The 24806-nt window shown below is 40.0% G+C and overlaps 7 protein-coding genes across 11 annotated transcripts; 4 read left to right on the forward strand and 3 right to left on the reverse strand.

The window, feature by feature from the left end:
- On the forward strand, window positions 246-1263 carry LOC109721640 (diacylglycerol kinase theta-like). The gene has a single exon (XM_020249346.1). It carries the CDS (start codon window positions 322-324, stop codon window positions 970-972), a length of 651 nt encoding a protein of 216 aa, XP_020104935.1. The 5' UTR covers window positions 246-321; the 3' UTR covers window positions 973-1263.
- On the reverse strand, window positions 2630-3474 carry LOC109720912. Its single transcript, XM_020248266.1, has one exon. The coding sequence runs from the start codon at window positions 3337-3339 to the stop codon at window positions 2890-2892; it is 450 nt and encodes a 149-aa protein (XP_020103855.1). The 5' UTR covers window positions 3340-3474; the 3' UTR covers window positions 2630-2889.
- On the forward strand, window positions 4745-5155 carry LOC109721507. The gene has a single exon (XM_020249157.1). The coding sequence runs from the start codon at window positions 4745-4747 to the stop codon at window positions 5153-5155; it is 411 nt and encodes a 136-aa protein (XP_020104746.1).
- Window positions 6541-7968, reverse strand: LOC109721629. The gene has a single exon (XM_020249333.1). It carries the CDS (start codon window positions 7801-7803, stop codon window positions 6736-6738), a length of 1068 nt encoding a protein of 355 aa, XP_020104922.1. The 5' UTR covers window positions 7804-7968; the 3' UTR covers window positions 6541-6735.
- Window positions 8420-11719, forward strand: LOC109720975 (mediator of RNA polymerase II transcription subunit 32). Of its 4 annotated transcripts, XR_002219113.1 has the most exons (4): window positions 8420-9035; window positions 10529-10611; window positions 10777-10836; window positions 11305-11719. XR_002219113.1 is itself a non-coding variant. In XM_020248355.1 (2 exons), the coding sequence occupies exon 1, from the start codon at window positions 8577-8579 to the stop codon at window positions 9033-9035; it is 459 nt and encodes a 152-aa protein (XP_020103944.1). In that variant the 5' UTR covers window positions 8420-8576; the 3' UTR covers window positions 10777-11719. The 4 variants fall into 4 exon arrangements, 2 of the variants coding, with proteins under 2 accessions (XP_020103944.1, XP_020103945.1); XR_002219112.1 differs by lacking the exon at window positions 10529-10611 and having other exon boundaries at window positions 11305-11706; XM_020248355.1 differs by lacking the exon at window positions 10529-10611 and having other exon boundaries at window positions 10777-11719.
- LOC109721013 lies at window positions 14608-16535 on the forward strand. Of its 2 annotated transcripts, XM_020248403.1 has the most exons (4): window positions 14608-15047; window positions 15159-15386; window positions 15786-15960; window positions 16169-16299. In XM_020248403.1, the coding sequence occupies exons 1-3, from the start codon at window positions 14802-14804 to the stop codon at window positions 15843-15845; spliced, it is 534 nt and encodes a 177-aa protein (XP_020103992.1). In that variant the 5' UTR covers window positions 14608-14801; the 3' UTR covers window positions 15846-15960; window positions 16169-16299. The 2 variants fall into 2 exon arrangements, with proteins under 2 accessions (XP_020103992.1, XP_020103991.1); XM_020248402.1 differs by lacking the exon at window positions 15786-15960 and having other exon boundaries at window positions 14623-15047; window positions 16169-16535.
- LOC109721265 lies at window positions 18083-23895 on the reverse strand. The gene is made up of 6 exons (XM_020248762.1): window positions 23047-23895; window positions 21668-21759; window positions 21485-21589; window positions 20380-21174; window positions 19109-19331; window positions 18083-18880 (listed from the first exon to the last, which is right to left on the reverse strand). Exons 1-6 carry the CDS (start codon window positions 23330-23332, stop codon window positions 18510-18512), a joined length of 1872 nt encoding a protein of 623 aa, XP_020104351.1. The 5' UTR covers window positions 23333-23895; the 3' UTR covers window positions 18083-18509.

Below are 24806 nucleotides of genomic sequence, written 5' to 3' on the forward strand. Positions count from 1 at the left end.
ATATAAAAGCATCATGAAATTTTCCCCTTGTTAGCTTCTAGTGTTACAATATAGTGATATGAGTAACTTAAAATTCATGATGTTGATCTAAACCAATTTTTGTGCTGAGCAGTGATTGAAATAATTGTTAATTTTTACTTAAAATAAAAATGAAAAAAATGCTCAGCTTTTAAATGAAGCCAAGTCTGTCTATCTATATATATATACTCGCTCTGCTGGCACTCTCCCAACTCACAACAAAAACTCACAACAAAGAAATACTTTTTTTTCTAAAAACGTTTAACTACTGCTCCTCTTCTGTTTGAAAAAATAAGCAAGCAAATGGCGAATACCTCGCGCCCAGCTCGCCTAATAACCCACCCGACCCACTCCTACCACGCCCTGGTGCTCACCGCCGCGGGTGACAACACCTTCCTCTGCGACGGGTGCCGGTGCCACGGCTCCGGCCTCTGCTACCGCTGCGCCCGCTGCGACTTCAACCTGCACGAGCACTGCGCGACGTGCCCCCCGACCCTCCCCTCCTTCGCGCACCCGCAGCACGCTCTGACCCTCGAGCCCTTCCCCGACGGCGGCGGCAGCAGCCGGGACGCCGCTCCGCGCGACTGCGACCTCTGCCGCGGCCCGATCAAAGGCATGAGCTACCGCTGCCGGCCGTGCGGCTTCCACCTGCACCCGACGTGCGCGCTGCTGCCGCCTGCGGCCGCGGGGTCGGCGTTCCACCCGGAGCACGTGCTGGCGCTCGTGCCGGCGGCGCCGCGGCCCTGCTCGGCCTGCGGGAAGGAGTGCGTCGTCTGGCGCTACCGCTGCGACCCCTGCCGGATCGACCTCCACCCGGGCTGCCTCCACGCCGCGAAGAGCGCTGTCGTCGTCGCCAGGCCGACGAGGAGGACGGCGATGAGATTCGGGATCGAGCTCGGCCGGAGATTCAGAATAGGGGCCACTCTCACGGTTGATAGGCCGAAAGTGAACTAGATGCCTACCCTTCGCCGTTGGATTTAATATTTGTTGGCGCCAAAAAAAAAAAAAAAAACTGTGTCACTCCAACGGTTTGATCTGGTCAACATCTCGGGCAATTAGGTTCGCAGTGAAATAGTGCTTAATAATACGAAATTTATAGGTCAATAGAATAGAATAGAATGCTTCCTATAGAAGTTAATTTTCTATATTTGCATATCTACAAGCGTGCTCCCTGTTATGTTTGCTCTGTTTGAGTCCCTGTTATGTACTGTGTCTAAGTAATAAAAGTATCTCACTTTTGAGGAACCGGCCGTCCCAGAGTAACTGGCAAATGACTTAGATGGTTGATATCCGAGACCAAATACCAAAATTCGAATCCTAGTTGATTTATATTTTCAGTAAAATAAACGAAACGGGTAACGTGCTACCTATCTCTCACAAAAAGAATCTCACTTCCGAGGAAGTCTATTATATCACAATTGCATTATATTTTCTTTTTTTTTGAGAAATAGGTAGCACGCTACCTGCTTCGTTTATTTCATTTAGAAATAAACTTAGCTAGAAATGTGAATCAACTAGAATTCGAACTTGGGTCTCGGATACCAACCACCAAGTTCTTTGCCACTTGCTCTAGAGAAGGTCAGTAATTGCATTATATTTTCAATAACATATTAATCATGCTTTTTATTTTAAATAATATAATAAAAATATTTTTTTTATAATTATGATAAAATAAATAAAGTTTTAAAAAATATTTAATTAAAAACTAGGATTCGAACTTGGGTTTCAGGTACCAACCACCAAATCTTTTACCACTTGCTCCAGAGAAGGTCAATAATTGCATTATATTTTCAATAACATATTAATCATGTTTTTTATTTTAAATAATATAATAAAAATAATTTTTTTATAATTATAATAAAATAAATAAAATTTTAAAAAATATTTAATTAATTAAAAATATCACGTCACCAATATAACAAGTGTATTTTAAAACTTTCCATCAGAATTTAAGGTTTTATATGCACGTCTGCCGGTGAGAAATTTAGGCCTTATTTTATATTAATTAATTATTGCTTTAAAATAAATTTTTAAAAATTAAACTACTAGAAAATTAATATCATATTAAATTATATAAAATAGTTATTTCTTCAAAAAATTTATACTACAAGATAATAGTATTTTTGATATTTATATTTAAGGAGCAATTCCTTATATACTCCTGAAAAATTTTTTACTTTTCGATTTACCACTCTTAGAAAGTTCATATTGAAAATATTCTTTCTAAGTTCCAACCTATTTCTAATATATCCCTAGAGTTAAAATCTGTTAATGAACTTGTTATCTCTATAAAATTACTATTTTGCCCTTTCAAATATACCATTCCACCATCACTGACTTTCTTATTTGCCCTTTTAAAGTCGGGGCACAAAAAAGTATTTTGATTTTTGATTTTTTCCAATATACGCCTCTACCATCACCAACATTTTTTATTTATCCTTAAGTTAAGGATAAAATTAATATTTTAAATTTTTTTAACTGCGATAAATATTTAACTCACATTTAACTCAAGTTAACTTAATAAAAAATAACTGTAAAAATATTTTACAATAACAATAAAATATATAAAAAATATTTTAAAAAAATTAAATATTTTCAAACGGAAAGTATATAGGCAATTATCCCTATATTTAAAGTAACTGGTAGTCACACAATTGGGTACACCACTACACCATACACTTTTTTATTTTTATTTTTATTTTATTCCTTAGCTCTCTCACACCCACACAAGCGTATACATACACAAACTCCACTTTTATTCCTCAGCTCACACGCGCGCGCGCGCGCGCACGAGCGCACACACGTGTACGCACAGACTCACACAACACGCACCCACGGGACCACCACCCCCCAAATTAGCCTCACCCAGCCTCACTTACGCTTGTCCTGATCGGCGGCGGCGGCGAGCTTGGAGGCCTCGAGGTCGGCGGCCTGCTGGAGGAGGCCGGCGGGGTCGTCCTCGAGGGCGAGCTGGACGGGGGAGGAGCCGAGGCCGTCGGCGACGGCGAGCATGATGCGGCGCATCTCGGCGCAGAACTCGTCGCGGTCGACGGCGCCGCTGCGGTCGACGTCGAACTGCTCGAAGACGGCGTCGTAGAGCGCGGCGACCTCCTCCGGCTGGGGGGGCGGGGCGGCGTCGTCGCCGAAGTCGGCCTCCAGGAGGCGGAAGGTCTCGAGCGCGCGCCGGAGCTCGCACCGCGAGAGCACGCCGTCGCCGTTCAGGTCCAGCGCCGCGAACCGCGCGTCCACCCCCCGCCGGAACGCCGCCTCGTCCCCCACGAACGCCCGCACCGTCGACCCGTCCAAAATCACCACCCCCATATCTCCTTCACTTTGCCCCTCTCTCTCTCTCTCTCTCTCTCTCCTCCCACCCTCCTTGCGATATTCTTTCGATCTCTCAATTTGTTGGGTGCTTGATTGACGGGTGTTTTTATTTTTTATTTTTTACTTCTTAGTGGTGAGGGAATATTATTATTATTATTATTATTATTATTATTATTTTGATGAGAGTCGGTTGGCAGTGAAATTACCAGAATGCCACTGGCGTTGCTGGCGCTTTTGATTTTGAAACGCTGTTTTCTGTAGAGACGGAAGAGTATAAAAAATCAAGTTAGAGCGGGAATGATAATCAGTAGCAAATATATTTTATTATTATTTATTTATTTTTAATGATAGAAATTTTTAAATTGACGATCAGCGTCGTTAAACATAATCTATATCACTTGAGTTACCTAGAAATCAAATTTCGTTCTTTTTTTTTTATATTATTCTCTTGTCCATCAAGTGGACACAAAATGAAAAGCTGAAAATGAATATTCTTTAAGAAGTGATGATAAGAATCTTGTAATCAAGATCGAAAGTATAGATCTTATTCTAAATAGTTTAAAAAATTTTCTAACAAAAATTTAATCGATTTGAATATCTTTACACCGTTAGACAAGAAAACCCCTCATATCAACCATTAAAATTACAAAAATTGAAATCATTTGATCATTAGGTCAATAATGTCGAAAAGATTTAAAATTTGGTTTATAGATATTTTAAGTAGTATAAATAATGTTCAACGATATTGATCGTCGATTTGAAGGCTCCATCGTCGAAAATAAATGGGTGGCAACGAAACCCGTTTTGCTACTGATAGTATTCTAACTTTAACTCATAAAAAATTTAATTAAAAATCGGATAAAAAATAAAATTTAGAGTTTAACAGTAAAAGTTTACCAAATTTCGATTCTTCTAATATGTGTTGCAAGGTTAAGCCAAATCAAGGACTGAGTAGGATTAAAATTTCCCGTATATCATCATCGTATATTATACAGCGATTTATCCTGATCCGATGTGGTCAAGGAATGATACTGTATAACTTGAGTCCGAGTCCGGTTCAAAATTAAGGACTTTGAGTCAGGCGGGGCGAGACTCTGGGTACACAGTTACATTGCTACTAGATTTCATCAATAAGATTTTATCGAATATTATAGTTGAGGTATATTTGCGCGCGCGCAAATGCAAGTTCCCTCGCCAACTCTCTTCCTATTAGAATTCGAGGACTATAATGAATATCTATCTCTAATTAATATCTATCTCTTAAACATTTTTCATACTAGTACTCGAAAACCCTCTGATCCTATAAATAATCCCTAAACCCTATCTGGTAATTACAATATTTCTTACGTTGATCTTTCGAGTTCTTCCGGTGGAAAGAGAGAGCATTAACATACACGAAGAGATGGCGATGGAATTGATCGACGGAAAGATCGTCGCGGACTTCATTGCCGATGCCGCCGCGTTCAACAGAGCTGCTGACGAGTTCTTCGCAGCCCTCGACGTCGACGGCGACGGCCGACTCTGTCGCAGCGAGCTGTTCACGGGCTTCGACGGCCTCTTCTGCTACGGGGAGCCGCCCGAACTATCTGAATCGACGAGGAAAGACGCTGCCGGTTTCTTTGCGAGGTTCGAATCGGACGAAACCGGGATGGTGGGCCGGGAGGAGTTCCGGTTCAGATTGCGGGAGCTGATGGCAGCGGTCGCGCAGGGTCTCGGCGAGGTTCCGGTCCAGATTGCGCTCTACGAGGGATCGGTGCTCATGAAGGCGGTCGAGCATAGCCGGTCCGCGCCGGGATCCGGTGCGGGCTGTTGAGTCCTTTTCTGGTTCCTTCACTCTCGTAGCTCTTTGATACTATTCTTTTCTAAAGATACATTGATTACTACATGGTAGATTAGAGTTGATTTCCACGAATAAATTTTTTATTTGTTTTGCAAATCAAACGCAGTATACTTTTTTTTTTTTATTTGATTTATTTTACTTCTTTCTCTAATGGAAAGTTTGGTTTACGGGAGCATGAGTCGTTTTCCTTGTATTTGTTAGATATATAATATATGTGAAAATTTCGTGATTGTTAATTATCTTCTGGTGTAACTAATCTATTTTGGACAACATTATATCGAATGTTGAAGATAGAATTAATGGCAACTAGTTTGTTAATTAAGCCACCATTAAACTCTGAAATTCCACCGCTTGATCGAGGAATAGGATAAAATCCATGAAGCCTACTGAGGTATATAAGGTTAGGGTAGTACCAGTAACATTAATTTCAATGTAATATAGTTTGTAATTACTATGAATTCTCAGGATCTAAGTAATGTGTAAATAGAATCTGGATCAAATCTTGCGAAGTTAGTTTAGAGTACTAGTTGTTCCTTGATATAGAAAAAGAGATTAACTTGAGAGAGATTATCCTCAATACAAGAAAAGGTTGCTCATTGAAAGAAAGAGAGATTCAAGCCGAGCGACTTTCGGTTCTCCTCCTCTATACCTACTTGTAAAACCGATCATTTCATATCTAAATTTTCACTAGCCCTTATTTCTTCTCTTTACTACTAGGAAGTTTGGAGATCCTAAAGTTGAAACTATCTCAAGATAGCTTTAATCACGCAGCAAGATCAAAAATCATCCAATATTTTCAAGATTAATAGTTCATGACTAAATCCTTGATAAAGGTCGCATGAATGAATAGTTGAATAAATTCGTCTGAGACCCCATCTACCAAGAGGCTTGCTGGCCTACAGTTTACAACTTCTCTGCAGAGAGAACTACTATCTTCAACATCTCTGCAGTAACAATAAGAATGAGAATCTCCCAACCCTATCTGAATCTAAATTCAATAACCTAATTTGTTCAATGGGAGTTCTCTTATTTTTCTTTGATCCATTCAATAGAAATTTCTGTTTCAGTTCAAGATTATGCAAGGTCATCATCTGCACCTGACAATTTAATACACTACAAAGGGGAGTTTCGTGACACAAAAAATCGGTACCATAGTCTGCAGCGCAAAGCGCGATTACAATAACAAGATTTGGAAGAAGAAATTTCGGTTTTCGACAATCTAATTCACAACAGAAAATTACAGAAACCAAATAGAATCAGTTCATGACATTGGTTCGCACAATTTGGATACTTAATCATATTTTGGCATTGTCAATCAAAATAAGATGCAGTAAGATATCTCACGAAACAGTGCGCAATAAAACCCAACTTCTTCTTTTATTTATTTATTCACATATCAATGCCTACAAGTTAAAGAGTTCACTAAAGGGCATATAAGGGCAACCAACAATAAACTCCTAAAGAGTGCCCAAGAATCATGTAAGATGGTGAAACTATATAACGGATAGAAGAGACATAAAGAAAGGAGAAGCAATTCTCACTGCGGGATTCGTCTAGGCGCCGCCGGGGACGGCCGGACCGAGGGTGTTGACGTACGCCACGTAGTCCCCCTCCGAATCTGGTGCGACCCCCTCGAACCGGAGCGGCCTCAGACATCCGGCCTTGAGGTCGACCGCCACGATCCGGCCGTCCACCCACAGCACCACCTCGAGGTTCCCGCTCTCAAACCGCAGCGGCCGCGGCGCCTCTCTGCAAACCAATGGCTCCGGCCCTCCAATGCCGCTGCTGAGCCCCGTCGCCTCGTCTCCGCCCTCTCCGGCGATCGAGAGGGCGTAGGATCCGAGGAGGTCCCAGCGATCGGAGGGGCCGAGGGCGAGGAGATCCACGGCGGCGCGCGCCACGCGCGCGCAGCAGAGCCGTCCCGCGGCCTCGCCGAGCTGCCACCGCGCGCCGCAGTCGCCGCACCCCGGCGGGGCCGGGAGGAGGCGGGCGGCGCCGGAGACCGGGTCGAAGGCGAGGATCTCCGGCTTGGAGGTCCTCCAGTAGGCGGCGCCGGCGGCGGCGACGGCGGAGCCGGGGACGAGGGCGGAGACGGGGGCGGCGGAGGAGGAGCGCCACCCCCCGGCGGCGGAAGAGAAGGTCTCGAAGCGGTACTCGCCGTCTAGGGTTCGGAAGGCGCAGACGAGGTGGAAGTGGGGGGACGGGGAGGGGTCGGCGACGAGGGCGAGGTCAGGGGGAGGGGAGGCGAGGGAATGGGGCCGCGGCGGGCGGGGGACGGGGCCCCATTGGGCGTTGGCGGGGTTGCAGACGTAGTAAGACGACCAGGGACCCCGGAGGAGGAGGAGGCCACGGGAGGAGGAGGCGACGGAGAGGGAGGGGGGGAGGAAGGAGAGGGAAGGGTCGGGGATGGGGAGCGAGCGGCGACCGAATGCGGCGAAGGTGGCGGCGGCGGCGCCGCCGCGGCCGCCTCGGTGGAGGAGGGGTTTTGAGGGGGAGGGTAAGAAGACGCCGGAGACGGAGCCCTCATCGCCATCGGTGACGACCCAGTCGCCGTCGCCGTCGCCGTCATCGTCGTCGGCGTCGGCGAGGATCCACTCGGAGTCGTCGAACTCCGTGGCCATGGCGCGGTCGAGGTACGGAATCTATTACCTACCGAGGTTTTGGTTTTTTTTTTTTTTTTTTTTTTTTTTGGGCCTTTTTGCGTTTTTTTTTTTAGGACTTGAAAAGAAACCAGAGGGAAAGGGAGGGGATCAAGAAGGAGAAGAAGGGGAATATTCGTGGGTGTGAAATTTGCGGGTTAGTTGGTTGGTTCCTTGTGGGGTCATTTATTTTTATGTGTGAGGTAAAATGCATGCAGGCCCCTTAAGTTTCAGCAATTTTGAATTGCTACCCTCCTTTTATTTTTTTTAATCGTAACATTTAATTTTTCAATTCTTTTTTAGGTTGAAAAATTGAAAAATTAAAGTTATTTTCTATCAAAATTTAATTAATTCCATTGACTTTAATTCATATTTATTAAATTTAATACGAACATCAATAAATTTGGTAAGTTTGTAATTTATTCAATCTCCTCATTTCAAAATGATATGCAATTGAGATTCACATAAAATATAAATCAATAATTCGCACCTACAGTCTCCTCATTTTTTTTTAATAATTTAGTCTTAAATGTAAAGTTAAGGAGAGAATTTATTTCAAAATTACCTAAATTTGTGGTTAATATAATATTATAAATTAAGATTTGGATACAAAATTCTTCATTTACTACGCACAACCATCTCCTCTCTCTCTCACCTCTCCCCTTTCAAACCCTAGTTCAAAACCCTAGATCCCCTCTCCTCGTCTCTTCCTCCTCCTCCTCCTCCTCCTCGCCCTGATCCCCTCTCCATCACTCATGGACAGCACCGTGGAGGCGCTGAGCGCCGCGTACCAGGCGTTCGTGGCGGCGGCGGCGGGGGTCCTCGAGGCGCGGGAGCTCTCCGGCGGCCAAAAGACCCCGGCCACCGACGCCGCCCTCGAGGCCTTCAAGCAACGCTGGGAGCTTTTCCGCGTCGCCTGCGACCAGGCCGAGGAGTTCGTCGAGTCCATGAAGCAGCGCATTGGCTCCGAGTGCCTCGTCGACGAGGCCACCGGCGCTGCCCCTGCCGCCCCCGCCGCCGCGCCCGGGATCCCGCCGATCAGCGCCGTGCGCCTCGAGCAGATGAGCAAGGCCGTGCGTTGGCTCGTCATCGAGCTCCAGCACGGATCCGGTGCCGGCGCGGCCACCGCCGCCGGCGCCGGAGGCACCGCCGCCGCCCATCCCCATGGTTCTGCCCCCTTCGACGCCCGATTCCCCGAGGATGGGGCTCAGTAGGTGTGTTTATATATTTTTAATGTTATAACTTTATCTATTTAGGGTATGGTTTTGGGATCGCATTTACTTACGTTTTAGTTGTAGAATGTAAATGAGGGAAATTATAGTAATTTCGATTTGCTTAATAACTTTGTATATCTGGAATGTGGATTTTACTTAATTCTTGCGTCTGTGATGTTAACTTGAAGGAATGAATGATGAAACTACCAGTAGATTCAAAAAAACCTTTTTTTTTTTATAATCAGAAGCATCTTTTTTTCCCCCAAAGAAAAAGGTTTCTATTTAGGCTTGTATGAGCTTTTCATAGTCAGAATCATGATAAGCATATATTATCATAAGTCAGAACTAATGTTGAAACTTTTATCTCTCCATCCGTCATTCTTATGATGCAATTTTTTTTTTTTGGTCTCAAAGAGTCAGCCGACTACAATCAACCCTATCCTGGAGCTATAAATCTTAATTGGTCATCAATTTGGCCATTTGTAACTATTCTGCTCTGTAACATGTACAGTGCTAACTGATACTGTAGTGAATTCGGTAAAGTGATTATGCTTCTCAAAGATGACATACATTAAAGATCAACTTAATTGTGATTCCCTATCACTAATGTATGCAGTTTAAACTGCTCTCTTCGAGCTTACAACCATTTTTGTGATTCTTCTATTACATCTGAAGTCATAGGCCAATTTTCATCTATGTGAATTTGTCCAATGTCACACTATCTTTTGGCTCATTTTGCTGATCCTTCTGTTACATCTGGATTCACAATCATTTTTAATCTTTGTGAATTTAGTTCATATGATATTGTCTTTTGGCTACTTCTCATGTTGTAAAATTCTTCAACTTCTTGATAATTGCTGCAAAGAGGATAAAACTTGGCTCTTAGGCTTAACTATGGCTTAATGATGAGATATACATACTCAAAAAATCATCATCCTTCTTCGTTGCAATATTTACTTCCATTTCTTAAAAGAAGTAGAGGGAGCTAAAAGCGGAATATTAACATTATGTTCAATTATGTGACTCGTTATATAGAGCGGACAAAAATGTGAAGTCATTGGTTTCCCAAACTTAAATATGAATAGCAACATAGATAGCAACAACATAGTCTCTGGGTTGTTGATGAACACCTATTTCACGTGACAGAGACTTTCTTCTTTTGTTGTCTCAGATTACTTAAAAGTAAATATTTAAATGTACGGAGATTATATATACTATATTTTCAGGCTGAGAGTTGGAGTTGACTACTTGTACATCAATTGTGAAGCTTGTAGGCAATGCCGATGTTGAAATTTGTTTTTCGAATTTTTCTTTGACTTAAATTTTCTGAAAAACCATATAGCTCTCATCGTTCAGTTGACAGCACACTCCCATATTACTATTGGTTGATGTAGTGGTTAAGAGTCTTGAGCAATGACTACATGCTTGCAGGCTTTATGTAGCTTGATTTCCATGAAGAACATACTGTTATGGTCCTGTATTCCTCTTTGCAGGATTAAAAGTACTCAAGGAATTATATGCTGCTTCCTTTTTTTGTTGCTCTCATTCTACCATATGAGATATGTTGACAATAGATGTAATCTCGATTCTCTTTCATGTCGTAATTATTTTAATCTTTCTTCCCATTTTATTAGATCAAAAGAAAGAAATTGCATTTATATAGTAATGCATGCTGTTATCCCAGAGAAAAGGAAATGATTTTTTTTTTTTTTTGAAATATGTTTGCTTGGTTTCTGTGAAGGAACACAATATGTAGGCCATCCATGCCACGATATGACTAATGCTCGATCATGTTCACCAAGTAAGTGTCTAACTTGATTTGCATCTATTGCTTGGTTTTCATAGAAAATCTCAAGTAGTGATGCTATCACAGTTACTTATATCTCTCTTAGGTTTAGTTTTCTGTTCTTGTGCCTTTGTTTTCAGAGTTGCTTCGCGAAGATCTTGTTCTTAATTATGTCTTTTGTTGGTTTCCTGTTTTGCCTTTGTTTATCACCATCTGCTCGTTTCAAAAGGTTCTGTTGCTGGTGGAGTTATTATGGATCACTCCTGAAATGAACCTTTTGATAACAGCTATAGTATTACAACTGTTTAATTATATATATGCTATGTAAATGTTGTATATTTCTTCTGTTTACATCTCAAATGCTATGCCCTCGTCGTACATAAGATTTTCACCTCATAATATAATATCTCGTTCTTTCTTAAAGTAATTGAGTCTCTTTCGGCATCTAAGAAAAAGATCAGGTCTAAACCCATAATGATGCAGGGAAGGAGAGGAACCTCCACTGTTCTGTCGCCATTCCGAGTGGGGAGGAACCTCCCTGCAATAAGTAGGTATTATGTGTCTATTGTCACTGTGATTCCATTTTCGGTTTGTGTCGTTGTCGATGGCATTCAAAAGCTGGTACAAATTTTTGAGACCTAATGGTCCACACAGCATCACTAGATGTTGAAAGTGCTACCAACTTTAATTATGTCCTTTGTTGGTTTGTAAACACCACTAAGTCACCAATGCCTAAACCCTCAAAAGGGCATGGTAAACATTAGTCATTCTCTTGTTTATCTTTTACGAATTTGAGGAACAGTTCTTGCTTGGTCTGGTTTTGTAAAACAGTGTTTTGCTGAGTTGGGGGAACAACTTTAGAAAATCAACTTTACTATTCAAGTATTTTGTTTGAGAAGTTTTTATTCAAAAAGAGCTTCTGCTTTTTGTGCTTCAGCACTAAGCTAGTGGGAACTTAAAACTTAAGTTAAAAAAAAAACTATCTGTGGCTTTCCAAATTTCTCTGTTGTATTTAGAAAATTATATGAAGAAGTAATTTGTATGGTGTGAATGGCATAGAATCAATTAAACAGATCATCAGGTTGTTTGGGGAAATTATGGGAAGCTCCAGAAAAAGAAGATTGATGAAAAGTTTCTTCTCATTTGGCGAATTTTTAACATTTTCATTTGTGATTGTGACTCCTATTTGCCTAATCTGGGTATCCACATTAAACTTTCTTTTTTCCTTTTTCTACTACTTAAGCATTATTATTATTATTTTTTTCTTTTTCTGGGTGCGTGAAACAACCATTCTGAGTCTCGTTTTCACACCATATGTTTTGAGACCTAACATGTCCTTTTCTGCTTCGTGTGGTTTCCGCCCACCTGGTCATAAATGCTTTATTAGATGAGAAATAATATTTGGCCAATTTGCATAAAAAATCCACTAATTTTGCGCTTTTGCAAAAGTGGGCCACCTTTTTAGTTTTTGCAGATTCGGACCGAATTTTCAGAAGGATGACCAAACTACCCTTCTTTCAAAATTCATAAAAATTATATACTTTAAATGTCTAGAAAAATACAACTGCTAAGCCATTATGTATAAAACTTCTTGGAAATGACAACTGCTAAGCCATAATTATATGCATGTACCTTTCTTGTAAAACAAGAAACCTCATTCAAGAGAAAATAAAAAAAATAAAGATTAAGTAGTGCAACAATCTCTTCAAAATAGTGCAATATCTGTATATGTAGTGCAACATATGCATTGTTAATAAATATTTTGTATGACTTTTACACTAAATTACACAGTTTAGTATATTACACGAAAATAATATAATATATTACAACATACTATAAAAATTATACAATATATGTACAAACGGTGCATATTTTACACTATTTATACATATATTTACACCATTTGTGTAAATGTTGCACTATTTTGAGAGGATGTTGCACCATTTAGATGTGTGTTGCACTCTTTCTTTTTGAAAATTAAATTTCATTCCATATGTCATTATGTATAAAACTTCTTGGAAATGACAACTGCTAAACCATAATTATATGCATGTACCTTTCTTGTAAAACAAGAAACCTCATTCAAGAGAAAATAAAAAAAATAAAGATTAATTAATAAGATGAAAGAGTGCAATATCCTCTCAAATAGTGTAACATTTACACAAATTGTGTAAATATCTGTACAAATAGTGTAAAATATGCACCGTTTATACATATATTGTATAATTTTTATAGTATGTTGTAATATTATATATTATTTTTTCGTAATATACTAAATTATGCGTAATTTAGTGTAAAAATTATGCAAAATGTGTATTAACAATGCATATGTTGCACTACTTATACAGATATTGCACTATTTTGAAGAGTTTGTTGCACTATTTAAGAGGATGTTGCACTCTTTCATCTTATTAATTATTATTTTTTTTATTTTCTCTTGAATGAGGTTTTTCGTTTCACGAGAAAGGTACATGTAATTATGACTTAGTAGTTGTCATTTCAAGAAGTTTTACACTTAGTGACTTAACAGTTGTATTTTCTAGGCATTTAAAGCATATAATTTTTATGCATTTTGACAGAAGGGTAGTTTGGTCATCCTTCTAAAAATTCGGTCCGAATCTGCAAAAACTAAAAAGGTGGCCCACTTTTGCAAAAGCGCAAAATTAGTGAATTTTTTATGCAAATTGGCCATAATATTTAGAATTTAATAATAATAATAATATAATATTTGTGATTTATTATTATCATATAAATCAACCGCATTTTAGGACAAATATTAGGGGTACTAGCAACAACACTCTTTATTTTATTATTATAACAACCACTCCTTTGGTCAAAACGAGAATATGTTTGTCAACAAATATCAACACAAAGGAACAAAGGAATTTAATTAAAATATATGAGTAAGCAGCACACTTCACAACGCAACAAAATAAAAGAAATAAAATTTTAATGCGAGCCTACGAACATGCTCCTCATATAAATAAAATAAAATAAAATAAAATTTCAGTAAATAGCACACTTTACGACACAAGCTGTGTACGTAGAGCCCCTATTATTTCTATACGCAGCCAACGAAACGAGTGTGCCCTATGGGAAAATCATCTCGTGCACCTGACTAATTAAAAAATTAAAAAATTAAAATTTAATTCGATAATTATGATCTATAATATTTAAATAATTTATTTATAAAAAAATTATATAATATTTTGCAGCTTTAAAAGTCAATGGCATGAAAAAAAAAAATTGTTTCAATTCATAAAAGTTAGGGTCATAAGATGTATTTAGGGAAAACTTCAAAAACACCCCCTGTGATTTCGTGCATTCTCACTTTGCTACCCTGTGGTTTAAAACGTATCAATTTACCCCCTGTGGTTTCATTTTTATCTTTTCGGAAGCTTTTTCGTTAATATTTCGTTAAATTATATACAAAAAACTTCAGATAACCATCTATATTTATCGAATAGTCACTTTAGTATCCTTTAATTTTAACTTTGTCACTGATTTAAAAAAATAATAATAATAAAATTGATAACAAAAAGATAAAAACGAAACCACAGGGGGGCAAATTGATACGTTTTAAACCACAGGGTAGCAAAGTGAGAATGCACGAAACCACATGGGGGGTTTTTGAAGTTTTCCCATGTATTTATTACTAATTAAACTATAATTTTGAGGCCTATAAATTTTTGATTTAGTTTTTTTTTTTAAAAAAGGAGTGCGGTCTACAGACATATGCACCGGGTGTAGGATGTAATTTCTCATATCCATCTCTATGCTCTCGCTCTCTCTCTCTCTCTCTCGTGTATGAAATGTATGTAATGTTACATTACTAATGTTACATTACACATCACATCTCAATATTCCACTCTACAGTAAACATTTTGCCGCAGCTCCAAATCCATTCGATCGAGAGGGAGAGGGAGAGGGAGAGGGAGCTCGCCATTGACGACGCGTTCGTGCTTCGAATAGCTGATGAGATGAAGGAGGGGGCCGATCTACTCCCGACGTCGGCGGCGAAGGCTTCCTCCGGCGGCGGCGCCGCGGCATCGGAGGCGGCGCTGTTGGGGAAGGGGCGGTACAAGTTCTGGGCCCTCGCCGCCATCGTCCTCCTCGCCTTCTGGTCCATGCTCACCGGCACCGTCACCCTCAAGTGGTCCGCCGGCGACCTGGCCCGCTTCTCCGACGACCTCGACCGCCCCCTCCACGACGACCTCGACGTCCTGGTATGTTCCCTCTACCCCTAACCCTAACCCTAACCCTAATCCCCGTTCCCCCTTTGTTTACGGATTTGATCGGATGAATTTGGGACTGGATCTGCGTGGGCGTGGCCACAGGAGATGGAGGAGAGGGAGAAGATGGTGCGGCACATGTGGGACGTGTACGCCCACAGCGAGCGGATCAGGTTGCCGAGGTTTTGGCAGGAGGCGTTCGAGGCCGCGTACGAGGAGCTCGCCGGCGACGACGCCCGCGTCCGCGACGACGCGGTGGCGGAGATCGCCCGCATGTCCCTCCGCATGGTCGATCTCGAGCCCCCTCCCCGACACCGCCGCCACGGCCCTAAGGCAAGCGAAAAGATCCCACCTTTCCCCAGTAATCCACTCATTATTTTTTCTTTCACTGTTTGAATCTTAAGATCTTAGGATTCTTGCCCAATTTAAGACCTTTAGTGGATGCAGTAGCCTGCTTGTTTTCGACTGACATTTACGCGCTGCTTAGCTAGAGAAAAGATGAATTGTAGGTTGTTCGAATACGAGCTTTGGAGATTTGATTTTCTCAGGGTGAAATTCGATTGGTTGGAAGCAAAAAGGTGTGTTTTTTGTGCAGGATTAATAGATGGAAGAATTAAATTCCTTACCTTCTTAGAATTTCTTATTTCTGATTTGGAATGGCAGGATGCTCCATTAATTATTTTGTACAAGAAACCATTCTTTAACATTTTTTAAAATTTACTTATTTTTCAGAATGCGGTGATTGTTTTACATGGTATTGGACCAGGTGGTGATTCGCATCTACTAGGTTGAAACAACCGTCTAATCGGAAAGAAACCTCCGTCCATTAAATTCAATGCCCATGGTTTTGATCTTTTGACAAAAGTTTGGAGCTCATACTTGAAGGGAATTATTCAAGATAACATATGTATAAGACATTCCTCTTTAACAGCTCAATTTTTTAGAGAAGTCAATTGTTTCAGAAAGTATTGCTCTTCCTAGTGCATTCTTTTGTTCTTAGATTATGTTGGCCTTTCTTCAATTGATTTCCTGGATTGACTACTGTTAGTCTTGTGTATGTAGACATCTATGATCGACAAGTAAAAGCAAATGGTATCTTTTCTTGATTGTTCCAGAATAGCGAAATGGAGAATAAGCAAAGAGATTCAAGCAGCAGGTCGAAGGGAAAGTCGACAACTTTGTTGTCTACAGGAGCCTAAGAAGATGCAGCATTATTTACCGGACTCAAAATGCACTCAACAAGTAATGGTGCAAAAAGCTGATATAATCAAAGTCGCCGAGGTTATTTCCTTGTTTTAGATTGCATGCCAAAAAGTTCCCTGTAATTGTTCATATGTTCTTACTCTGGGTGCATGCATGGGGCAACCTTGGCACAAAAGTGAAAATTATATTATTAAACTAGTCAAGCATTGTAGTAACTTTGATATTTAATTACTGATATTGCTGAAGGAAATCAGGCTTATATTACCAAATGAGTTAAAATTTCGCTTCAAAATTTTGATTTACTTTTCTCTATAATCAGTTTGATGCTTTAGGAAGAATGACTTGTTAAGAGTTAAGTGGGAGTTGTGGCTCCATATTTTAAACGAGACTCAGCTCGTCCACTACCTTTATCTTTTTTGTTTCGTAGATCCCAAGATCTGCTGATATTTTAGCTTGCCATTTTGTGTGATTATATGAAATTTGATTCAGAATTAGAAGCACTTAAAAAGAAAGAAATTAAATGTAGTTTGCGCTTCAAAGACATGGTGCAAAGGCATTGTAGTTTGGCTTAGGTGAAATAATGGAAGTGTCTTATGGTGTTTCTTTGTTATCTTTTACTATTCTTGCTTAATGTATAATAAAAGTCATGTGATGGTTCATTTACAGTGTCAAATCCTATATGAACTTCTTGTTTGAATTGGAAGCTTCTCGCTCTTTCCTCTCTACGCAGTAATGGTTTTATCTGGTTTGCATGAAAAATCGTACATGCTTGAAATGGTTTCCACCTTATACTTTGTTCACCGTTCAGCAATATATTGTGAAGTCGCATAGAGGGATTGGTCTCTTTAAATAAACTGCAATGCTATGCCCAAAAATGTTCACACCACTCCAGCTTTTTACTGTAGCACTGTTTATCGGTTGTGTTGATTGTAATATTCATTGTAAAGATTTTCCTAATCTTTTTCTTTTGTTCATTGAGATTGTCTTACTTTTTGGCTATCCAACCAAGAATTTACTGTCGGAGAATTTGTTCGGTGACATTGGCTGAATCAATTGATTGGAGCTTTTCCGGTTACTGCTTAAAAGGTTTTAAATCATTGAGCTGGTAAATCAAAAGTCTATCAAAGAGCCTTATTGAATCCGCGATTTGATTTGTGTAACATCAAGAAGCTTTACTTGACTCATCTTTGGTGATTTCATTTGTCAACTGAGGCATCTAGTGGAATCCGGGTTTTCTAAATCAACCAGGATTTTCCATTCTCCTTGTTAACTGCATCAAGTTTTATTGCTCTTCTTTCTCCACTTTTTTTCTTTAAAAAAAAATTTCCTTCCCATTTCCCTTTTTGCTTGAGAAACCCATCCATATTGGCATATTGCATGGGCCGTGTCAAAGTATATAGATGTCAAAGTAGATAGATCATGAGCTTTCTTGTTACAACATTCGGAAAGAGGATGATGATGATGATGATGATGATGCATGCTGACTCTCAAGTCCAAATGTTGCCTATTACTGGAACGAAAAGGACTTCTAAAATGCGTCGACCTTTGGATCGAAAAGAAATTCAAAGCAGGAAGGTCAGAACTAGATGATAAGAAAATAATACCCAGTAGTCAACGTGATCCAATCATGAATATCAAAATAACCAAAAATATTTGCAAAAAAAGATGCGCTAACGACTCCCAAGATAAACAAAGATTTGAGAACCTTCGAAAGAGACCTGTGCTAAGAAAAATGATTAGCCACGTTCTATTGATGCGACTGGAGTACAAGAACCCAAACCCAAACTTAGTCAAAGATACTCGAGCTGCATAAACAAGGCTGAGCATAAACAAAACTGAGCACCATAGACGAGAGAAACCATTAAAATGATCAATATATGAAATCACTACACTTCGATTAGATGTCATAAACAGCACTACCTTCAAAGGTTAATCCAAAGTTGGAAGTACTTGCCCAAACACATGCTACAACTATATCAGGACACAATAGCACAAACACCCCAAGCTAGCTAGTAAAGGAGGCCGTTGTGCAATTTTAACTTTTTGCAGAATGACATCAAGAACTATAGCTAAGGTTTCACGGAAAAGCCGCACTCCAGGTCACTTTAACAGCCGTGTCCGTACTTCTCCTAAACTAATTGCAATTAATTAGCTCTAATCCTCATAAACCGTGTCAGTGTAACTTTACCAGACCTTATATTCATCAATCTATGTACAGGAAACCTAATACCAAAGACCCGACTCTTGGAAACCTCAATTCTCACCACCTAATTCCTCGTCGCAGTTTTCTTCCACACTTTCATCCCTAGGGCGCTTCCCAAGATCAGTTTGTTTCTCATTTTCCAGATGCATGGAACTATTACCATTCAAACTGGTTTCTGCTTGCTTAGTTTCTCCGTTTGAATTGGTTTGCAGGGCGGCAGCTTCTTGGTCGGACATAGCAGAACTGCCCGATTCTGCCCTTTTGGTGGAGATTGAGCATAATGTCATCCTTGTTCCATGATTCATTGCAGGTACTGTGGATAAGATATCCGGCTTAGCTTCGATATCAACCCATCTGTTCCCTACCCAGTCTTTTGAAACCCTTGCATTTTTCCGTTGGCATACTAGAAGGACATCTTCACCTGAGACCACAGGAGAATCAGCCATTTTCAACCTCCTTAACGTCAAGCTGAAGCTTGAGTTACAGAGAGAGAGAGAGAGAGAGAGAGAGAGAGAGAGAGAGAGGAAAGGTGGAAAGGATTCTGAGCTGTATAGATGCACACAACTAGGCAAAAAGATAGCTAACTGGAAAATAGCATGTTTTAATGTTGCAAACTGTTGACTAGAGAATCTACGGGAAGGATAGATACCTGGGAAATAAACATGTATGTTATCATCCCGACAGTTGTCTACACCAACAACGACGCCTTCCCACCAGCCATCATTCCACCAGACATCAACAGCAGTTCCAGTTTTAGAAACAATGTCATCTGGCAAACGAACACATGTAGGACATGGACGAACTGTAAGACGGTTCGAACATCTCATTCCCAGCTTATCAGGAGCTGCTGGCCTAAAAGCAGGTACCCATTCCTACATTGAAATTGATTAGTTTATATCCAGCCGAAGAAAAAAATAGTAATAACAATGACAAAAACAGGGTGAATATAAAGAAAAGAAGTTTCATCGAACTAGATGAGAAATCAGCACAGAAAGATATATATTACACCAAAAGTAACAACAAGACGATTTTATATAATACAACTACGCTACATGTAGTTATAATTGAACTGTGCAGTTGAGAATTGAAGGGCCTGCAGTTAAAATTAGTTTGCTCGAGTCTTGCCACTTTTTCACAGTTTTTATTCATATGACCAGATAGGCAATTTTAGATACCAAACACACACACACACACACACACACACACACACATCAAGTAACAATATTTAGGGCCTGTTCGGATGCATGCTCAGCATATCTCCTTTTCTTTAACCAATGGGCATGACATACTATATTTGGCTTGTGAATTCTTTATCTTCGAGTGCAATGCCAATCAAGGATTTAAGTGTCCATCGGCACGGACAGTATCTACCGTACCGCATCATGCCAACAAGATATCGGCACCATACAACTTTCGTGCTGATGACACAACTTAAAACCCTCTATTCTTTAAATTAGTAAGTAAGTTTCTCAACAAAGTTCAAAAGATTTAATAAAAATACATAAAAAACAGTTAGAATATTTTGTTGCTAAAGAAAATAAATATTTCATGTCATTATGTGCCGGCACATATAAATTTTTTGTGACTGGCACGCATCGGCACAGCCCGACACGCACTATGCCATATCATGTCGGCAAGTTTCCAACACAACCCCATGCCACCACACTTAAATTCTTGATGCCAATAAATCATCTCGTAAGTGGAATAGCCGAATCCACTATCTTGAAAATTTCCTAAATGTAATCACAAAGGAAAGTCCCCAAATTGACCAAGTTATCACCAGATAGCATGGTCCAACATCTAAACAGGCCGTTTGGTAAAAGCCAAATATCAGCTTGATCTATAACACATGAGGTCTATAAATAGAATTTTCTTCATGCAAATGTAGGATCATTTGAAGTACAGTATGAATGTCTGTACCTCCAAACTGCCAGAACCATCAGCATTCAAGAGATCATCATATCCAACCTTCAATCTCTTATGTGATAATTGTAGCACAGTACACTTGAACCAGCATCCTCTAATGCCACTGTCCTGACACAGCAACTCTATCTTCTCACCAACTTTATAAGGTGGATTCAGTTGACTGTGTGGCCCAACAAACTTCAGTGATAGAGGCCTTCTAATTAGTTTCTCATGCTTAAATTTTTGATAAGCCAGCCCGTAGTTTGTTATACGGCCCGGACGGCTGACGATTCTAGTACCCAAACAGCTCGCATAGAGTCTATTATGCTGCTTGACAAACTTAATCCTTTTGGGTCCACCATTCTTCGTAATTTTCCCCCAGCCTGATCCTTCCACTTCCTTCTCCAACAAAGTACTAAGGCACAAAAGGGCAGATTGATTAAAATATCCACGCAAGGTTCTTAAATCAAAGGGTTTGAATTTATTTTTGCTGTACTGACGAAAGCATAACCGAATTCCTGAGGAATTCGAAGAAAGGGGCAGTGAAGCCAAACACTTTTCATAGTGATCAGGAGTTAAAATTGTTGCAATATCATCCACACACTCCACACTGATGACTTGAGAATAAGGCGTTATGAACACTTCACTGGGATGGGGAGAAGGTGGGGGTATTGTACAAGCAAATTCTTGATTATGATGAAACCACCGCACTTTAACCTTCTTTTGCCCTTTTTTATCCTCATACATATCCTCCAAATATGCAAGATAGCGGTTTTCCTCCTCAGACATGACAAGCACAAAGGAATGGGCCTGCGCAGAAAGAAGAGATTGTTTCAAAAACAAATGTTTAAGTTCATTACCAGAAGTTTAGCTCATTTTGAAATGGGTATGTAAACTTTGTAAATTGTGATTTTGATAACTAATCTTATGATATATTGATTTAACTGTCTCCCTATGAGAACTTGGTGATATTTTTTGTACTTTTTGATTGAATATTCTTTAAAATCAATATTTTGCTAGTTTCGGTTCTCGTTTCAGAATATACTATGGTTCAGGCAAATTCTATGAATTTCACCAAAAAACATGAAGGACGAAAATGCATAAAATTGGTGATACTGACAGCTATGGTAGTTCCATTGCGACAAAATGCTTGATAATGCTGGAGTTGCTTCCCACAAGTCCAGGAAATGCCAGACCAAGTAATGTCGGAGTTGAACCCTTTATTCTGAGATAGAAATTCAAAGTGACCAATGTGCTTTCATGTGGGAAGAAAAAGAATGAAATTTTATTATTTACTACACACCGCATGTTTGCACAGATAGCCTCCAGTATTACCGAATCCGTTTGACTCAACTGCAGCACCAAGAGGGCATGTGAGCTCATACTTCTGCGACCCTGAAGTAGGATGTAATATATTATCTAAGTAATTTTACATTATTATTAAAGAAATAAAGGTATGAGAACATCCATCAACATCTCTTTTGGAGAAATAAAACAATTAAACAGCTTTCAAACAACAACTTGCTCCTAATATGTATTTCCTGTAAGAGATTGACAAAGCATGAACATATGCTACTGTTCAAGTAAATTCCAACAATCAATTCAACAAGGCTTTTAGTAGCTTAAAGTTATGTTGCTAGAGTTTTTAAACTTAACTCAGAATCTTGAAAAGAGGGAGGAAGAACAGAACAAGCAGGCATGTCCTATTAATCTTGAGAAATGCCAGATAAGTTTAATTAAGCTAATTATTATGCTAATAACTCAGAAAGGGTAACCATAAAAGAGATAACATACTTATAAACATTATGTACTGATGTATAGCAGCTGGGAGACAACATATTCAAAATAAAATCTGGGTTAAGAATAAAGATGCGGGCAGTGGGACGTAAGATGTAGAGTGGAAATGGATGGGCGGATATTCATACCAATCTAGAAAAGGAAAGGTAATTATTGGCAGTAGAATGGAATGGAGATAGATACACAAAATGGCTCAGGGACGTAAAACACACGAAACCATTACAATTAGCCCAAAGACGAGGTACGAGATAGGGAAGATCAAAACAAAGGGAAACTTAACTACCAAGAACACCAAAAAGGCAAAAAGATTGATGCAGCCAACCACACTTAATTGGCCTATGATGCTTTCTCAGTGAAGGATATTGCATATATACTAACTTGTATCGGTATATTAAGAGAAGAATACAACAAAATTTACTGTTTATGTTTAAGGTTTCATACGAAACTTTATGTTGTAAGTTACTGTCTATGGTACATACAAGACCACAATAATGAAACTGACAAAAATGCATAAACACCAGACAAAAAATTGCCATGAAGCATACCAAATGTAAGATGATCAAACTAACCCACAAATTCTAGTACAAATTGTTCTATAGACCCTGCTAGAATCTATATGACGACCATCCATAATCAATATGCATTAAAGGAGATGCGCAAAACTACAATAAAAGAAAGAATATATGAAAAAGACAAACCACAATACTAAGGGAGGAAGGCAAATAATAGCGAATTAAACACATACACCACTCATGCATCTATTCGAATCAGGGGAATATGAGAGAAGTGCAATCTATATAGAGCGCAAATAGAGTCAAACAGAACATAAATTCCCCAACTTTTAAGCACATAACCACATGAATCGAGCGCGAGACCAGGGATTACTTTGAATCAGGCCCTTCGCTGAGAGAAACGAAGCAAGCCAATCTACAACCTCTCTTCTCGACCTCCATTTGAGGCTAGAGACCACCAATTTCTCCGACGCATAAGTTCTATAGAACTCTTCCGAGACGACGTAAAGCATATGTCTCAGACTCCTCTCCGTCCCGACAACAGCGAGATGCGAGCCGCCGGAAGAGTCCTCAAGGTAGTAATGAACCACCCGGCTCCCGCGCTCCTGCGAGACGAACTCCTCCCTCCATTTCACAAACTCCGGACAACTTTCCCCCATTTCCACTTCCACCGAGCGCCAAATCGCCTCAAGGTTTCATCCCAAACAAGGATCTCTCTTAACAGTTAGCGAGCGTGAGAGATTCCGAGAGGAAACAACACAGAGCTAGGGTTAGAGAAGCCATAATACGACCAAAACCCACCACCCAAAACGGCAAGTTCCTAAGCCTACAGGGCTGGAGGAAACGGGAGTGGGGCACCGAGAAGCTTGAAGCGGAAAGGGTTAAGGTTCAGCAAGAATCTCTCCATGGCCGCAAAATCCGGGGGGGTTGTGGGAGAGGGGGAAGTTAGGTTCCCTCCGATCCGCACCAAAAGCCCGAGAACGGCGAGGAGAAGCCCTAGAACGGGGCGGCGGAGCTCACCCAGGAAGCAGAAACCCTAGAGGAGAGGGCGCGGCAGGATCGGAGCCTATGGCGAGGCGGAGAGCTCAAAGGGAAGGGTGGGGCCATGGTGGGAAGGGGGAGGGGGAGAAGGGGTCTGAGGGAGGAGGAGGAGGAGGACGACGACGACGACGGAGAGGAGAGGAGGCATGGGTTGGGGAAGGAGAAGGGAGAGCCCGAGGAGGAAGAAGAAGAAGAAGAAGAAGAAGAGGAGGTTTGTGTTTCTCTCTCTTCTCTTTCTGTCTCTAATCTCTCTCTACACTTTCAATTAGGCTGAGGAGAGAGAGAGAGAGAGAGGAGAGAGGAGAGAGGGAGAGGAGGGTGGATAAGAATTAAGAAGAGGAGCCTCTCTCTCTCTCTCTCTCTCTCTCTCTCTCTCTCTATTGTTTTCTCTCTCTCTCGTCAGTTTCTCTCTCTACTTTTTTAGAGAGAGAGAGAGAGAGGGAGGGAGAGAGGGGTTAATTAAAATTTATTTAATTAAGAGCACGGTGAGGTGGTTATGGATCGTTTTTAAGTCCAAAGAATCCCTGCGCTCGGTCTCTCTAAGCACGTGAAGTTGTTGCCTGAACCTGGTCCATAGACCGGACTATGAAAATGATGAAAAAAGTTTCCTTTTCACTTATTACAGTGTCCATTTGGTTCAACCAACGTAAAATTATAAAAAATAATTTTTTGTTAAAAAAATATTTTAATGAAATTTTTTTTACATTTTATAATGTTTGATTTGTAGCAAATTTTTTTTTGTCAATATTTGTTTGATTGAAAAAAAAAATCACATTTATTTGATTCGGTGGAAAAATAAATAAATAAATAAATTTTACGCAGCTTGAATTTTTGTTTTCCGTTGAAAAATAGCGAAAAACAAAAACTTCAATTTTTTTTCCAAATCCATAAAAATATTTTTACGAAAAATATTTTACGTCGAGCCAAACAAGCAGAAAAGAATTTTTCATACCGAAAATTTTTTTCAGTTCATTTTACATCGAATCAAATGCCCCCTTAGTTAATCTAAGGGATATTTTCTCGATTGTTATATAATGATAATATTATCTTTATTATATTTTTATATTTTTTATCATAAAATTTATAGGTAAT

The sequence above is a fragment of the Ananas comosus genome, linkage group 15, assembly GCF_001540865.1.
Source record: "Ananas comosus cultivar F153 linkage group 15, ASM154086v1, whole genome shotgun sequence".
NCBI lineage: Eukaryota > Viridiplantae > Streptophyta > Magnoliopsida > Poales > Bromeliaceae > Ananas > Ananas comosus.

What these genes read in the sequence shown, in the direction of transcription:
- LOC109721640 (XM_020249346.1), top strand. Translation starts at nt 322, where the DNA reads ATGGCGAATACCTCGCGCCCAGCTCGCCTAATAACCCACCCGACCCAC.
- LOC109720912 (XM_020248266.1), bottom strand. Translation starts at nt 3,339, where the DNA reads ATGGGGGTGGTGATTTTGGACGGGTCGACGGTGCGGGCGTTCGTGGGG.
- LOC109721507 (XM_020249157.1), top strand. Translation starts at nt 4,745, where the DNA reads ATGGCGATGGAATTGATCGACGGAAAGATCGTCGCGGACTTCATTGCC.
- LOC109721629 (XM_020249333.1), bottom strand. Translation starts at nt 7,803, where the DNA reads ATGGCCACGGAGTTCGACGACTCCGAGTGGATCCTCGCCGACGCCGAC.
- LOC109720975 (XM_020248355.1), top strand. Translation starts at nt 8,577, where the DNA reads ATGGACAGCACCGTGGAGGCGCTGAGCGCCGCGTACCAGGCGTTCGTG.
- LOC109721013 (XM_020248402.1), top strand. Translation starts at nt 14,802, where the DNA reads ATGAAGGAGGGGGCCGATCTACTCCCGACGTCGGCGGCGAAGGCTTCC. An exon ending in ACGACGACCTCGACGTCCTG is followed by an intron (nt 15,048 to 15,158) that starts GTATGTTCCCTC and finishes GCGTGGCCACAG; the next exon opens with GAGATGGAGGAGAGGGAGAA. An exon ending in ACCGCCGCCACGGCCCTAAG is followed by an intron (nt 15,387 to 16,168) that starts GCAAGCGAAAAG and finishes TGATTGTTCCAG; the next exon opens with AATAGCGAAATGGAGAATAA.
- LOC109721265 (XM_020248762.1), bottom strand. Translation starts at nt 23,332, where the DNA reads ATGGGGGAAAGTTGTCCGGAGTTTGTGAAATGGAGGGAGGAGTTCGTC. An exon ending in GCAATGGAACTACCATAGCT is followed by an intron (nt 21,175 to 21,484) that starts GTCAGTATCACC and finishes CTTTCTGCGCAG; the next exon opens with GCCCATTCCTTTGTGCTTGT. An exon ending in ATGGTTCTGGCAGTTTGGAG is followed by an intron (nt 19,332 to 20,379) that starts GTACAGACATTC and finishes ATTTCAATGTAG; the next exon opens with GAATGGGTACCTGCTTTTAG.